We start from the raw sequence: 15,089 nt of genomic DNA, 5'->3' as shown, positions 1-15,089 counted from the left end.
AGATAATTTGGTTAGAGATTTACTTCATAATACTTGAGAAAAAATGTTTATAAAGTTAAATTGCTAAGCAACAGTTTAAACTTTTTTTTTTATTAGGATTTTATTTATTCATTCATGAAAGACACAGAGGGAGACAGAGACATAGACAGAGGTAATATATTACCAGTAGGGAGCCTGATGTGGGACTCAAACCTAGGACCTGAGCCAAAGGCAGATGCTCAACTACTGAGCCACTGAAGCACCCCAACAGTTTAAACTTTTAAAACTCTTAAAGAAAAATTGAGGGAGAGTTTTGCCCTAGACATTAATATTTCATCTAAATTAAATTGGTTAAATACATTAAAATGGATTAAAAGATTGATTTATTAGACCTTTAAAAAACAGTAGCTATGTTTATATATTATATAACTTATTATAGTGAAACCTCCATGTTGGAACTCAACTGATTTTAATGGTAAATTTTGACCCAGACAAGTGGTCTATGGTGTCCCACATTTCATGTAAGATTTATTTTTTTTAAGATTTTATTTATTTATTCATGAGAGGCAGAGGCAGACACATAGGCACAGGGAGAAGTAGGCTCGCCCAATGTGGGACTCGATCCCAAGACCCCGGGATCACACCCTGAGCTAAAGGCAGACGCCCAACAACAGAGCCACCCAGGCATCCCTCATATAAGATTTTTTCTTCCTAAGTCACTTAAATAGTGGAAGAATGTCACTTAATTAAAATATACACATGTGCAAGTATTTTCATTACTTGAATATATCCTCCTATAATATATATTACAATAATGTATTTGGGGTAGGTGAGAAAGTAATGCTTCCTAATTTTATCTTCCTAGTCAGTTGCCAGCAGACTAGAGGAAAATAATTCCTGTTGAAGCACTTGAATCACCTGCCCCTAACATGAAGTTACATTGCGACCCAACAGATGGAAGCACAGCAGAGGGCGTGCAGAATGGCTGATGATATGTCTTACATATAAAGCAGACAGTGGTGCCATATCCAGAAGGTTGGCTTCTTCCTTCTCAGCACCTTTAGCAGTCCCCATAGTGCCCTACAGAGTTATTTTAAGAATAGATAATAGACACCTCAGAGAATTATGAATATAAATCAGCCTTTGGCCTTCTGCAGCAGGGTCCATCACTCTCCTTTGTGTGTGTCCCATTTGGCACTAATTACCTACCACTGATATTTCTGCTGTATAACTCAGTGGAATTTTAAGGCTAGAGAAAATTTACAATCAGATACTCCCTTTGCAGAGTGTTAGCAGTTGCTGGTAGCTTTCTAGAAGATAAAAATTAGGAAGCTACATTTCTGAATGATTTTCAGAGAGGATGTGTAGTGTCTTATTTCAAAGATAAGGCCAAACTCCTCCATACAGTAGTATGCATAAAACTTCGTTTCTTAGGGACTAAATGATAAATGCACAGTTTGAAAGTATCAAACATTAAACAGTTATTATATCTGTCAGTTTTTAACAGTGCTAAGATTTGAGATTTTAGTGAGTAAATATAGTGTATGACCCCAGAAGATTTATTTAATCTTTCCTTTATAAAACCAAAAGCATCAAAAAAGAAATTCATTTTATTTGCAAAAGGGTATGTGTGTTTAATTCTGATTTCTATGACAAACTACAATGTAATTTATATTATTACATTTGAGAAATAGGCTTTTTGGATTATCTGAGTTAATACATGACCTCTTTGTGTTTGACAAGATTTATACTTTTTCTTTTAGTGCCTATCAGAATAATGACATTACTGAATTTGAAAAGATTCTGAAAACAAATCACAGCAACATCATGGATGATCCTTTCATTAGGGAACACATTGAAGGTATGTTCTTTCTACTAACTGAATTCAGTTACCTCCTTTGCTTGCCACTGTCAAACAGTGCTTCTTAATGGATCTGCATGTTTTCCTCTGTGTTGCTAAGTATAGAAATGTTTCTAAATGCTGTCACAGAATAGGATATTATTTAAAATTATGAAGCTGTTGTAAATTATTCACCAGTTTCCTGCTGTTAATTAACATAATCAATTTCTAATATGTCCATTTCATTTAAGGTGGCTGTCCCTTTACCTTTTTATTTTAATTTAGATATTATTGCATGTTTATTACTGATATTTAGGTTCACAGTTCATTTTTAGGAGTTAGGACAAGTAACAAAAGCTTTAAGAAGTCTGCTATAGGTGATACAGAGATGCATTTATTTGAAGGGTAGTAGGCTAATGTACCAGTAAGTGTATGAGATTTTTAGTAAGTTCTGTTGGACTAACAAGGACAAAAATCATTCCTTGTTCTGGGACCTCTTTTGTACCTCCAGTGTTCCCACCTGTTATGGATCTATTTGAGGGTTTTTAAATGACCATTTGGAACAACTCAAATACTTAAATTCCAGATGCATCAGGAAAATCTGAAGAATACTTTGGAAGTAATGTTCTTTCTCTCCCCCCCTTCCTTTCTCTTTCATTCAGCAGACATTTTAAAAATTCTTGTAGGAAACTAGAATGATATTACCCATAGTGGATATAGGAAAACTTAGAAGTACTGTATATGAACTCCAGTCTAGTTTTTTGTTATTTTTTTTAAGGCACTTGTCTTTGAAGAAATTGGAGAAAATTACAAGATCATTGTAAAAATATATTACTCTAGGCTTTGAGAGAGCATAAAATAAGAGACTTGACTGGCATGAATCAGAGCTTCTTGAAAGATGTTAACTATAGAGGAAATGATGAGCAGTGTGGTGTATTATTGAGAAGGCAAGAGACTATTTTAGGTAGCATCACAACATAAGCAAAATCAGGGAGGTGGGAACAAAAAATGATGGGAAAGTCAGCCTCTAGTCTTAATCTGTGTATGTTGGACCCAGATATTTTTGGATCCAGATACCTTATGTCCAAGGCACCTGGCTGGCTTAGTCAGTAGAGCATGTTACTCTTGATCTTGGGGTGATGAGTTTGAGCCCCCTGTTGGGCATAGAGCTTACTTAACAAACCAAAAAAGCCAAATATGCTATGTCCTTGCCAGGCAGAAAGATGTATTTTGAGAAAATAATTGATATAGTTAATTATTATGATTTAGAGTGCATAATGTTTAGTGAAGATATACAAACTATTAAATTTATTTTCATTTTTGTCTTTTCTTTCAGAGCTTTTACGAAACATCAGAACACAAGTGCTCATAAAATTAATTAAGCCTTACACAAGAATACATATTCCTTTTATTTCTAAGGTACTTAATATTCATGGACCTTAATATTTACAATTTGTAGTTATAAATGCAGCATATTTAAAAATGATTTTTGGTAACATTTTATAATACATTTTCAAAATACAACATAACTTAGGGCTTTCCTTTTCATTCTGTGTTTTCTTGGCATAAATTAACAATAAAGAGAAATAAGGAGTCATTAAATTTCTTTTTAAAGATTCCTCAGCCTCAGAGAACATCAGAAGACAGAGTAGTGGCTAAAATATGTAATTGATGTAGTGTTGACCCAACCACAATAAAATTATGGTAAGAATGTACTTTAAAAGTTACAAAGTTTAAAAAAATAAAAATTACAAAGTTAAATATGATCAGATCTGTGTTCTCAGGAATATTTTCATGTGATAATGAGATTTGTCTTAACCTTTCTTTTCATTATATTTCTTTTAAGTGGTAGAAATAAATTTAAAATTAGAATATTCATTATCATAAAGCCTTTAAAGAAGTTAATTAGTAGAATTATAATGAGTCTTTTGTCTTAGGAGTTAAACATAGATGTAGCTGATGTGGAGAGCTTGCTGGTGCAGTGCATATTGGATAAGTAAGTACTTGGCTCTATCTTATCACAAAATGTTTAGGACCATAACATTTGAATAATGGGAGCAAAGATAGCAATAGAATTCTTGAGTTTTCAAAAAAGCACCCCTTGGCTAGGATTTTCTATTAAAAGAGATATATTATGTATGCATGGTGGCTTTTTGTGAATGAGTAAATATATTAAGCCCTTGATCTCTGAAAAAGTTGTAAATGGTTTTCAGTAAGATTTCTGATTCTGTATATGACCCGTGTCTAGTTAGTGAATAGTATTTTTTTAAAAGTATAAGATATGGTATAGAATAGTTTTGAAATTATATTTTTCTTGAAAGCAATATGATACTTAAAGCTTCACAAATTAGTCACTTTGCTCCTGATTAATCATATAAGTCTTTGCCTCTTGGTTCTTTTAGTGAAATTGATGAAAGGTAGCTCAATTCCAGTTTCTGTCTAAAGTTTTATAAGGCGATGAATGAAATAAGTAATCCTGAATTCAGTCACTTAGTGGAGGCAGCAGTTTTTTCTTTTGCATTTATTGATATTCTAAATATTTTATGAAACAGTCTAAAAGATACACTCAATGAAAATGGTTTGTAGACATGTCTTCTTTTATTTATTTATTTCTAGCACTATTCATGGCCGAATTGATCAAGTCAACCAACTCCTTGAATTGGATCACCAGAAGAGGGGTGGTGCCCGATATACTGCACTAGATAAATGGACCAATCAACTAAATTCTCTCAACCAGGCTGTAGTCAGTAAACTGGCTTAACAGAGAACAAGCTTTTACAGACGTACTTAATGCAACAGTGCAGAGATGTAATCCTTAAAAAGAACTGGGAATGGCAAAACTACTGTCGGTTGATGTGTCCTGAAAATTATTGGAGTTATGGCAGAAGTGCTTTTTTTGATCAACTGGTTTGTGTTTTGCTGCTGCATTTATCCCAAGAAAAACAGCTTTAATCTCCAGAAGAAAACCAAAATGCCATGGGATTTATGCTGTATTGACATCTTGCCCTAAACATACAACATCATAGTAATTTGTCATGGGCAACATGACCAGAGAGAAGATTTTTGTCATGATTTTAAATACACTGACATGTTACTGTTGGTTAAATTTAAACATGTTTTACCTGCAGAAATTCTCTCACAAATAACCTGCAATAACTTGAAATGCATACCCTTTTGAACACTTCCTTTTCTCATGTATAAATTAAAAATGTTTGCTGCATTTTGCAAAATGTCAATTCTCCAAAAAATGTGTCCGTATATTTCTGTACCTGCAGTGTAGTAAAGGTTTAGATGAAACCCCATAATTATAGTGGCATACTGTCACTTAGGTTTCAAGCAGCAAAATAAACAGTGCAGCTCAGAAATTGTAGTTTGGTTCTTGATGTGTTTTTATTACATTTGGGGTTTTTTGTTTTTTAGTACCTTAGAAAATTATTTTATCTTCAGTTAATGATTTTAAAAAGCCTGGGAGCAAATAAGTTGGTTATTTGCTTTCAAGTTTTTTAAAGTAGTCTTTATTGATAAAGTAAGGAGAACTAGTTTCTAACAAAACACTTGCATAGTACTTACTTTGACAGTGATGCTTTAAAGGAATAAAATTCTTTTTTTTTTTCTAAGAATGATATTCCTTTTTAAAAACAAATTCTAACTCAGAATGTTCACTTTAAACAAATATGCCAGAACATAGACAGCTAAATGAATGTTACCCTGTATAGTGATCATGCTGGGAAATTATTTCCTAATTCCAGCAATCTACCATTGCTCAAAACCTCTTGGGTTTTGCTCTTTTAGAATTGCATTCAGAGCTCATTTAAGTGATACGCACTATTAACTTATGATACACATGTTTAAGAAAACAAAAAGTATCATTAAGCTTGATTTTTTTTAAATTTTTTTTATGGTCACCATCATTTGGCACCAAATGACTTTGGACAGTTTCCAAAAATTAATCTGTCTTTGAGGTAATAGTAGAAAGTATGCATCTGGCTTTGAAGGCGATCCCAAAAGAGTTTGAAAGGTATTTTGAGCAGTGGTAGCATAGTTAGGATAATGAACTGTGGCCTTCCACGGTAACTACCGTAAAGGAGACACAGCTCATTTGAATGTATTGAGTTTTGGATGTATTTGTTTCATTAAAAAAAAAAAAATCACATTATTTTATAGTGTCAAAAGGAAGAACTAAGATTAAGATAATTTCTTTGGTTTTTCTATTGCTTGTTATTATGTAAAAAGAAGTGAGTGGCAGTTCAGAAGGAAGACTGTTGTAACTGAAGAATGACAACCAAGAATTTTTGATCATTTAAATCAGATTTTATAAACAGTGGAAGGAGCATGGACTTAAAACAAGGCATGCTTATTCGGTTTTGTCAAAATTTTACGAAAATATGTGATATATATTTATACTAAAACTATATAATCCTTAGATTTAGGAAAGCAATCAGTTAATGTCTTTAGCAGATTAAAGCAGTATTAAATACAGGTGCAACTTGGAAATTGTAGAAAACTGAAAGAAAACGAAAGACAAAATGTCTCTGGTAGGGAATAAAAAAGTTTAAGATATTATAAAATTATGTGTATTTTCTTCTCTTTTACATACATCATTTGTGAAAAATGTGCTAAATTTTTTTTACAGGAGTGATAATAATTAGGACTTATTTTTCAATATAATTTGGAGACCCTTTGTTACCCAAATAAAATTGACAAGTTTCTGTGCCTGTATTCAAATATGTATGCATGTGACAACTGTGGGAAAAGGCCCTGCTTAACTTTGAGTTGATGGAATTAGAATTTAAAGGATTTGAACCATGTGATTTAACCTTTGCATTCAATTCCAACCTTCACAATGCCCAGTTCACCTGTGATATCCTTGCCCTGTGGCAGTAGTGCATCTTCCAGTTTCTAGAGGGAAAGCATGCACTTACTCTGGGAAACTGGGCTAAGCGTATAACAATATCCAAAGTTATACCGTAATCTTTAATGTAATTGTATGTATTATATAGGCTTTGTTTAATATTCCCTAAATATAAGTTCTTTTTTAAAAATTATTTGCCACATTTGTTTTAGGACAGAGGTTTTTGATACATCTTAACAGTCTGACTAACTTAAAGCTATTTTTATTTTTTTCCCATTAAATGTGTTCTGTGTTCCTGTGCATCTTATAGAGTTGAAATCTTTTTTTGAGATTGCCTATCAAAATATAACTAAATTTAAGAGAAGTAAAAAATTAATTGGCAAATTTTGAATTACTGATTAAATCTTTCCTTCTGTGAAAACTATAGTAACAAGTAGTTTATATCGTATTGTAATGTGTTTATCGCCTTTTTCTTTTACCCCAAACCTGGAAAAACTTACTCCACAACAAACTTTGGCTGCTATTTGAGAGTCATAGATAAATGTCTGCTACAAGAGCTGAATTTCCACTACTTTTTCTGGCACTTAGAGTAATTTTTTTTTTTTTTTTTTAGTAGTCTCTATGCCCTATGTGAGGCTTGAATTCTTGACCCTTGAGATCAAGATTTGCATGCTTCACAAATTGAGCCAGCTAGGTGCCCCTCAAATAACTTTAAGATGAGATGAATATGTATGCACTAAGACTTGCTCAAGACTATGGAGAATCTGAGACTCTGGTTTCACATTAGGGTATAATTTTAGTGAGGCCTGTTTTAAATGGGCTACACAGTGGGGGGTTAGTACTTATTTACTACCTTATAATGGTTTGTCGTGGACTAGAAAAGAGCTATTCTTCATATTTAAAATACCTACGATGGTAAAATTTTTTTTTAATTTTCTTTTTTAATCCATAGTCTTAATCTTCAGTCAACACAGGTAAGTAAACTTTTGGAGTGGGGCTGGGGGTTGAGGATATCTAATCAGCATACAAAGCAGATTATGTTGGTAAGGAACACTGGCCAGTTTAGTTTAGTCCATAGGATAAAAATATATTTGCCTAGTAGATTCCCTCTTACCTTTTTTTAAGGGACTCCGAGATACTTTTATTTACCGAAGATGGTTTTTAAAAATAATAACTTGTAAAAAAATAAAAATAAAAAATAAAATAATAATAATAACTTGTTTTTAGAATATTTTAATTATCATTTATATTTAAATAAACATGAAAAGTTTTCATTTGATTCAGGTCTTTAAAGTGAGACTTGTGCTTAAGAAACTAGTAAAGCTAGGAGTTTCATTCTTTACATGGGATTTATAAAATATTTTGAACTGAGATATTTTAACAAAACACAGGAAGAATTGACTTTTAGCTATTTTGTTTCAAAGTGTTAATGAATACTATCCAAGTACTTCAAATAAATAAAACACTGGGTGTCAGGTGTCAATTTGAAGCTCAAGGACTTTGATCTTCATATCTGTGACCAAAATCAAAACTTTTCTTTTTTTTGGAGGCTTTACTTGTGTTTGCATTGGTTTTCTCCCCACACACATAATAAGAACATCCCTATATTTTGATACAGTTATAAGTAGGAATCATTTGTAAGAACTGCCTTAATGTAGACATCAGATTTTTAATTTTGCAAGTGTATCAGCTATTAACTTCAGATTAGATTTTACTATATCTTCTAGCTAGCATGTGCCCTTAATAGCATGGATTAGCCAATGATTTAAAAATTTTGTTTACTCCTCTTTGAATCATTCAATGAGATTTGATGAGGTTTCACTTTTGGAATTTCAAGGCAAGTTAGAATAGCAATGTCATTTGGAGAATTTAAGTTTTATGATGCTAAGCACCACAAAACAACTGTCAGTGATTCTAAATCACCAATTCTAAATATTTCTCAAAGAGTTAAAATTCGGTATCACTTGATTTGCTTTTTGAATCTTGAAAAGATTTATTTAACTTGGGTAATATCCCAAAAGAAACCGATGTGTGTGGTTCTCTAAATTTTTGCTTTAGAGTCATGTTACTTTAAAACCTGCCGGAGGGGGATCCCTGGGTGGCGCAGCGGTTTGGCGCCTGCCTTTGGCCCAGGGCGCGATCCTGGAGACCTGGGATTGAATCCCACATCGGGCTCCCGGTGCATGGAGCCTGCTTCTCCCTCTGCCTGTGTCTCTGCCTCTCTCTCTCACTGTGTGCCTATCATAAATAAATAAAAATAAAATAAATAAATAAAACCTGCCAGAATCATTAAAAATGGTGTCAAATACAGCATCAAAGGTAGACAACAACTATACCTTAAAACCCTGGGATAGGCAGAAAAAAATAATTTCTTACTTATCTTACTACTATTGAGGCCAACTTTGTTTCCTCTTGGCCAGGATTTTAAATTTAAACCTTGGTCAGGAGACGCTGAGTGGCTCCGTGGTTGAGCATCTGTCTTTGGCTCAGGGTGCGATCCCGGATTCCTGGGATCCAGTCCCACATTGGGCTCCCTGCATGGAGCCTGCTTCTCCCTCTGCCTGTGTCTCTGCTTCTTTTTCTGTGTTCTCATGAATAAATAAAATCTTTCTTTAAAAAAATGAATAAATAAACCTTGGTAAAGATTTCCACATTAATGGCTAGCCAGTATTTGTGTGTGTGTGTGTGTGTGTATACACTTATACATGTGAGTGTATATACAAGTGGGAATACAAAATCTCACTCCCCAATCTCCTCATCATGATTTTTTTTCCAGTTTCCATTTATCACTTATTTCTGACTCAGGCATATGCCATGAGAAGAATTGCCAGTGTACCAATAACTTACCTGTCATGACTAAGTTTCTCATGGAAGTCAGTGTCCAAAGTAAAAAAATAACCTAAAGGAATTAGGTAGTTGTTTTTTAATTTCTGAATTGGGGCAGTTTAAAGTCAATTGATAAAGGTATTTTTTGGACATCATTCATCTTAATGTGAATTTAGAGATTATAAAAATCTGAAAGTTTTAATCATCCCATGAAGTTCTCAAAAGTTCTTGCATGCTTAGTTACAGTATATGCTAATACTGTGTTGAATATCTAAGTTTTTGCTAAAGTGTTTCTCAATCTCCTGTTTACTACAATACTAAATTTTTATGCAACTATTAAATAACAATTTGGGGATAATTAAGATAAATTTTCAATTATATGTCAACCAAGAACTAGAGCAATGATACGGAAAATGCACAATCATAGTTTTGCCATGTTACATAGTTGGTTGCATTACAGGTCTTCTCAGTGTTGTGGTTTGTTTTGGTTTGGTTTGGTTTTTAGATTTTATTTATTTATTCATTCATGAGAGACAGAGAGAGGCAGAGACACAGGCAGAGGGAGAAGAAGGCCCTATGCAGGGAGCCTAATGTGGGACTCGATCCCTGGACTCCAGGACCACATCCTGGGCCAAAGGCTGGTGCTAAACCGCTGAGCCACCCAGGGATCCCCTCAGTGTTCTTAAACTAGTTTTAAAAAAAGACAAATTCTTGAGCTCTTACTAACTGGGTGATAGAAGACAGGTTACTAAGAAGCATGGCAAAGGATGTGTACTTGTAATTAGAAGTCCCACAAGTTAATAACAGAATTGGTTATGTGCAGGATGGGTCATAAGATGCCTTAAGACTTGGTTACTCAAGGATTTTTGACTGAAAGTACACATTCTTTATTGGTAATAAAAGTTACATATTCTACCTCTTAAATATTTACTGTGTAAATACTAGTCTCAGCACAAGACCACAGTGGATCAAACAGTACACTTTATATATTTGTTTGAGTAATTCAATAACGTGTATGTCCCTGAAATAGCTTTTAAATGCTTTAAGAATATTTCTCAGAAAATAGTACTGAAAATCATGCTTATTTTGTTTGAAATTCAGGGTTTAAGTACTTTCCATTTTTAAGATTACTTCTTGTTATTTGATTCATGGAGGAGTTGGCCTCCCCTGAACCTGTTTAATGATCTATCCTGGAACAATTCATGTTGCAAACAAGTGTCTCAGGAATTACTCCTTCAGTATAAAATTAAACATTTCTAAGGAGGAAATTAAGCTGAGGAAGGAAGTGGAGGAAAAATGTACTCTCCTAAATCTTTGTTAGAGTGCTTTAAAATGAACCCTTTTAGGGCTGCAACATGTAAGAAAACACTTGTGGAGTTATGTATCCAAAAAATAATGGTCTCAGGTGTAACCTTCAACCTAGTGGAAAGGACCTTAATCTCAAAATACGATAAATCAGACAGCTTTTGAAAGTCAAAGGAGGGATCCCTGGATGGTGCAGCGGTTTGGCGCCTGCCTTTGGCCCAGGGCGCGATCCTGGAGACCTGAGATCGAATCCCATGTCGGGCTCCTGGTGCATGGAGCCTGCTTCTCCCTCTGCCTCTGTCTCTGCCTCTCTCTCTCTCTCTCTCTCTCTCTCTCTGTGACTATCATAAATAAATAAAAATTTTTAAAAAAAGCCTAGAGCTTAAAAAAAAAAAAAAAGAAAGTCAAAGGAACTTCCAGGCTAAACCATGTGGCCGCGGTTCCAATGTAAATATATAAAATCAATGTCCCTTTGCACATTGCAAATCCTTTGGCCCTCCAAGTTGTGGGAGTAGGAGGAAAACAGGCAGATCAACTACTCTTTGGGCTACATTTCAAATAGCAGTAGTAGTTGGTATGTTGATAGAATTAGCCCAGGAAGGAACTACTACACAATATATACAGCAAATATCCTGAGTTGTATTTTTGTTTACTTAATAGTTTTATGGTCCCAGAGTGCCTAGGTGGCTCAGTTGGTTAAGAGTCCAACTCTTGATCTCAGCTCAGGTCTTGATCTCAGGGTTGTGAGTTCAAGTGTTGTAGTGAGGTCCACCCTGGGCATTGAGCCTACTTAAAAAAATAAAAATAAAGTTTATGGTCCCAATCCAATTTTAGAATAATAAATGGAAGCTTATAGTTTTCTTTCTAGAAACTTATTTTAAATTTTGTTGTATTTTGATTGATCCACTGTCAGTTAGTGGCCTTCAACCTAAGAAGGATTACCTATCTTGGACCTGTCAAAAATTACTTGTGAACATAGACTACAAACTGATGTATTTTATTGAGTAGAGTAGGATTGATATTTAAAACCTGGTCTTCCCCCCCTTCTCATTATTGTCTTCACCAAGAGGCAGTTAGGAAAGAAATCTGGAAGTACTGGAATACTAAAGAAAAGAATAGAATACTTTCTCTAACCCCTTCATCTTTATTTAACAGAAACTTATTGTGTGCCTGGTATGTCCTAGGGACCAGGTGCTCTGTCCTAAAGTTGAAGAATACCATAAGGCACAAATAATCCCTGTGCTAAAAGCTTCGTGCTACAGGGAGAGGCAGATAAGCAAGATAATTTTTGATAGAGAAAAGTTCTGTCAATCAATGAATGTGGGAGAGGCATCACTGAGTACGTGAAAATTGACTTCACACATGAATGAGGAAAAGGAGTTAGGGAAAGAGTAGTCCAGGCAGAGATTAAATCCATATGAGGTAGAATGGGCATATCAAATTCAGGCAAGGTAGAGTATGACATTCAGATGGGAGAGGTGGTCAGACACTAGATTATAAGTAACCTTAGGTTTTGCAATAATGAGTTGTGATTTTATTCTAAAGCAATGGGAAACCATTGGAAATTTAAATTCTGATAAAGCATTTTAAAGGATGATTCTGGCTATCATGTGTAGAAATGATTATATGAGACAATAGTGTGACCACGGAGACCAGTAAGAGCCCATTGCAGAAGTCTATGATAGGTAATAGAGGCTTTCACATTAGGCTTTGTAAAGTATGCACAGAATCAGAATAGACTAACCAGACTGGCTTATGAATTGGAATTGAAGGTTGTAAAGGAAAGAGAACAAGTTTCCTAGGTTTTCTTCCTAAGCAACTGGTAGATAGTTGTATCATTAAATAAAAATGAAAAAAAAACTAGGAAATCCTAATTTTGGCAAAAGAGGCAGAGTGAGCCAAGAACACAAGAGTGGACTAGAAACTTGGAAATAAATAGTAGTATCACAGAAACTAGGTATTTTAAAACAGTGGTCAACTTGGAATGTTGCTGAGAGGTTAAATAAGGTAGGGGGTTAGGTTAAATAAGATAAAGACCTACGATTTAGCAAGATAGTCATTCGAGAGGCTAATGAGTGATGGGTATGTTCCAGCTCTTCTATGGAATTGCAAGGAACTTCTTTAGTCACTGTCCTTTATTTCTTATAAATTGAAGATTTTTTTAAAAAATCTATTTTTTACATCTTCTGAATGTTAAGCAAGAGAACTTAGGAAATTTTTAAAAGACCAAGCAGACTTTTTACAAAATGTCTCTTCCTTATAAAATATTTAAACTCGTAAGCATTTAACTTAAATTTTCTCTTTGACACCTATTAACCATGAAATTGTCTCAAATCCATGGCTTGACTTAACATTTTCATGTCCCTACAAAAGCTGTCTAATCTTCCTAGTGTTTATGAAGAATGGATTCATTATATATGTAAACAAGGCCCTTTTGGCTTATCAACTTTCATTATATCTTGGGATATCAGTATAGCTGGATGTTAATGTCACCAAAATCATGAATTATTGAAATGTTGGATTTGTCTCCAAGGAACTTGTTCAAATATGAACAACACTGTGACAATTAAGAGTTGGTATTTGAGTAATCTCAAATTGACTGTAGAACAACAATATGCCTTATCCAGAAATTATTTTATCTGAAAGTACACATTTGCTTATATACTTGTTGTTCATAGAGCAAGTAGAATAATTTTTTGGAGTTTATTTTGGTGCATGATTTGAGATAAGTACATGGTAGGGGTTTTAAAAGTATTTTATTTATTCAAGAGAGAGGGAGAGTGAGATAGTGCAAGAGAGCACCAGTGGGGGGAGAGGCAGAGGGAGAGGGAGAAGCAGGCTCCCTGCTAAGTGAGGAGCACAACATAGGGCTCAGTCCCAGGACCCGGGATCATGACCTGAGCTGAGGGCAGATGCTCACTCAACTGAGCCATTCAGGCGCCCCTAGTAGGATTTTTTTTTTTAATGATTTTAGATTTATAGAAGAGTTGCAAATATAGTATAGAGAACTCTTAACCCAACTTTCCTCTAATATTAACATGTACTCTTAACCCAACTTTCCTCTAATATTAACATGTACTCTTAACCCAACTTTCCTCTAATATTAACATCTTATATTATCATGGTACATTTATGAATTTTTAAAACTTATCTCACTCTCTTTCCATCAACAAAATAAAGTACCTTCACATTTTCCCCCACCTACCTCTGGTTTATTCTCTTCCCCCAACCATTATGTTGGAATCCTTTAGAATTTTAGTTGCAGAATATTTTTTTTTAAATTTTTTATTTATTTATGATAGTCACACAGAGAGAGAGAGAGAGAGGCAGAGACATAGGCAGAGGGAGAAGCAGTCTCCATGCACCGGGAGCCTGATGTGGGATTCGATCCCGGGTTTCTAGGATCGTGCCCTGGGCCAAAGGCAGGCGCCAAACTGCTGCGCCACCCAGGGATCCCAAGTTGCAGAATATTTTGAACACATTGATCACTGCTTATTTAGACAATAACAGAAAGTCTGCGTTCATTTCTTGGTGAATACTTTCAAAGAGAATCTTGTGTGGTAATTATTCTGAGTTCCTGATATGCCTGTGTTTATCTTGACTAATTTTTACATATAAATGATAATTTAGCTAGAACTAGGCTCAATTTTTTTCCTTCAAAACTTTAAACACATTATCCTGTTGTCTCCTTGCATGTACTATTGCCAATAGAGAAATTTGACATGGTCTGACTTCTATTACTTTGCAAATAATCCGCTTATACCTTCTGGCAGTTTCTTTAATATTATTTTGTTTCATTTCAATATTTTTAGGTGAGGGGTTTTTGTCTATTGTGTTTTTATTATCCATTCTGTTTGGTATTCTTTCAATATAAAGACTTATATCTGCATTTAATTCTAGAAAATTGTCATTACTTCTTGAAAGATTTCTTCCCTTGCATTTATTCCTGTCTTTCATCCCTGGAAACCTATTAAATGCATGTTGACACTTATATTCTTGTCTTTCATGTATTTAACTTTGTTTTTTAAGATTTATTTAGTTATTTGAGAAAGAGAGCACAAATGCACATGTGTACAAGCAGAGGGAAGGGGAGAGGGAGAGTAAGAATCTCAAGGAGACACTGCACTGAGTGCAGAGCCCAATATCACAACCTTGAGATCATTGACCTGAGCCAAAACTAAAAGTTGGAAGCTCTTAGTCACCCAGGCATCCTCGTGTATTTAACCTTTTTTCTATTCTTTCCAATTCTTTCCCCCTTCCTGATCTATTTGTATGACCTATATTCCA

General features: G+C 34.4%; 1 protein-coding gene across 3 annotated transcripts in view; it reads left to right on the top strand.

Annotated features, from left to right (window-relative positions):
• Window positions 1-6,538, top strand: part of COPS2 (COP9 signalosome subunit 2) — a 33,137-nt gene extending 26,599 nt beyond the window's left edge. For all 3 annotated transcript variants that reach the window (XM_072808460.1, XM_072808459.1, XM_072808461.1), the window contains 4 exons: window positions 1,743-1,840; window positions 3,156-3,238; window positions 3,757-3,815; window positions 4,436-6,538. In XM_072808460.1, coding sequence (XP_072664561.1) covers window positions 1,743-1,840; window positions 3,156-3,238; window positions 3,757-3,815; window positions 4,436-4,580 — 385 coding nt within the window. In that variant the 3' untranslated portion in view covers window positions 4,581-6,538. The remainder of the gene's footprint in view (window positions 1-1,742; window positions 1,841-3,155; window positions 3,239-3,756; window positions 3,816-4,435) is intronic.
• Window positions 6,539-15,089: the final 8,551 nt, after the last annotated feature.

Source organism: Canis lupus, chromosome 32, assembly GCF_048164855.1.
Source record: "Canis lupus baileyi chromosome 32, mCanLup2.hap1, whole genome shotgun sequence".
Taxonomy (NCBI): Eukaryota; Metazoa; Chordata; class Mammalia; order Carnivora; family Canidae; genus Canis; species Canis lupus.
The sequence above is the reverse complement of the archived record's forward strand: the minus strand, read 5'-3'. Positions and strand labels throughout refer to the sequence as shown.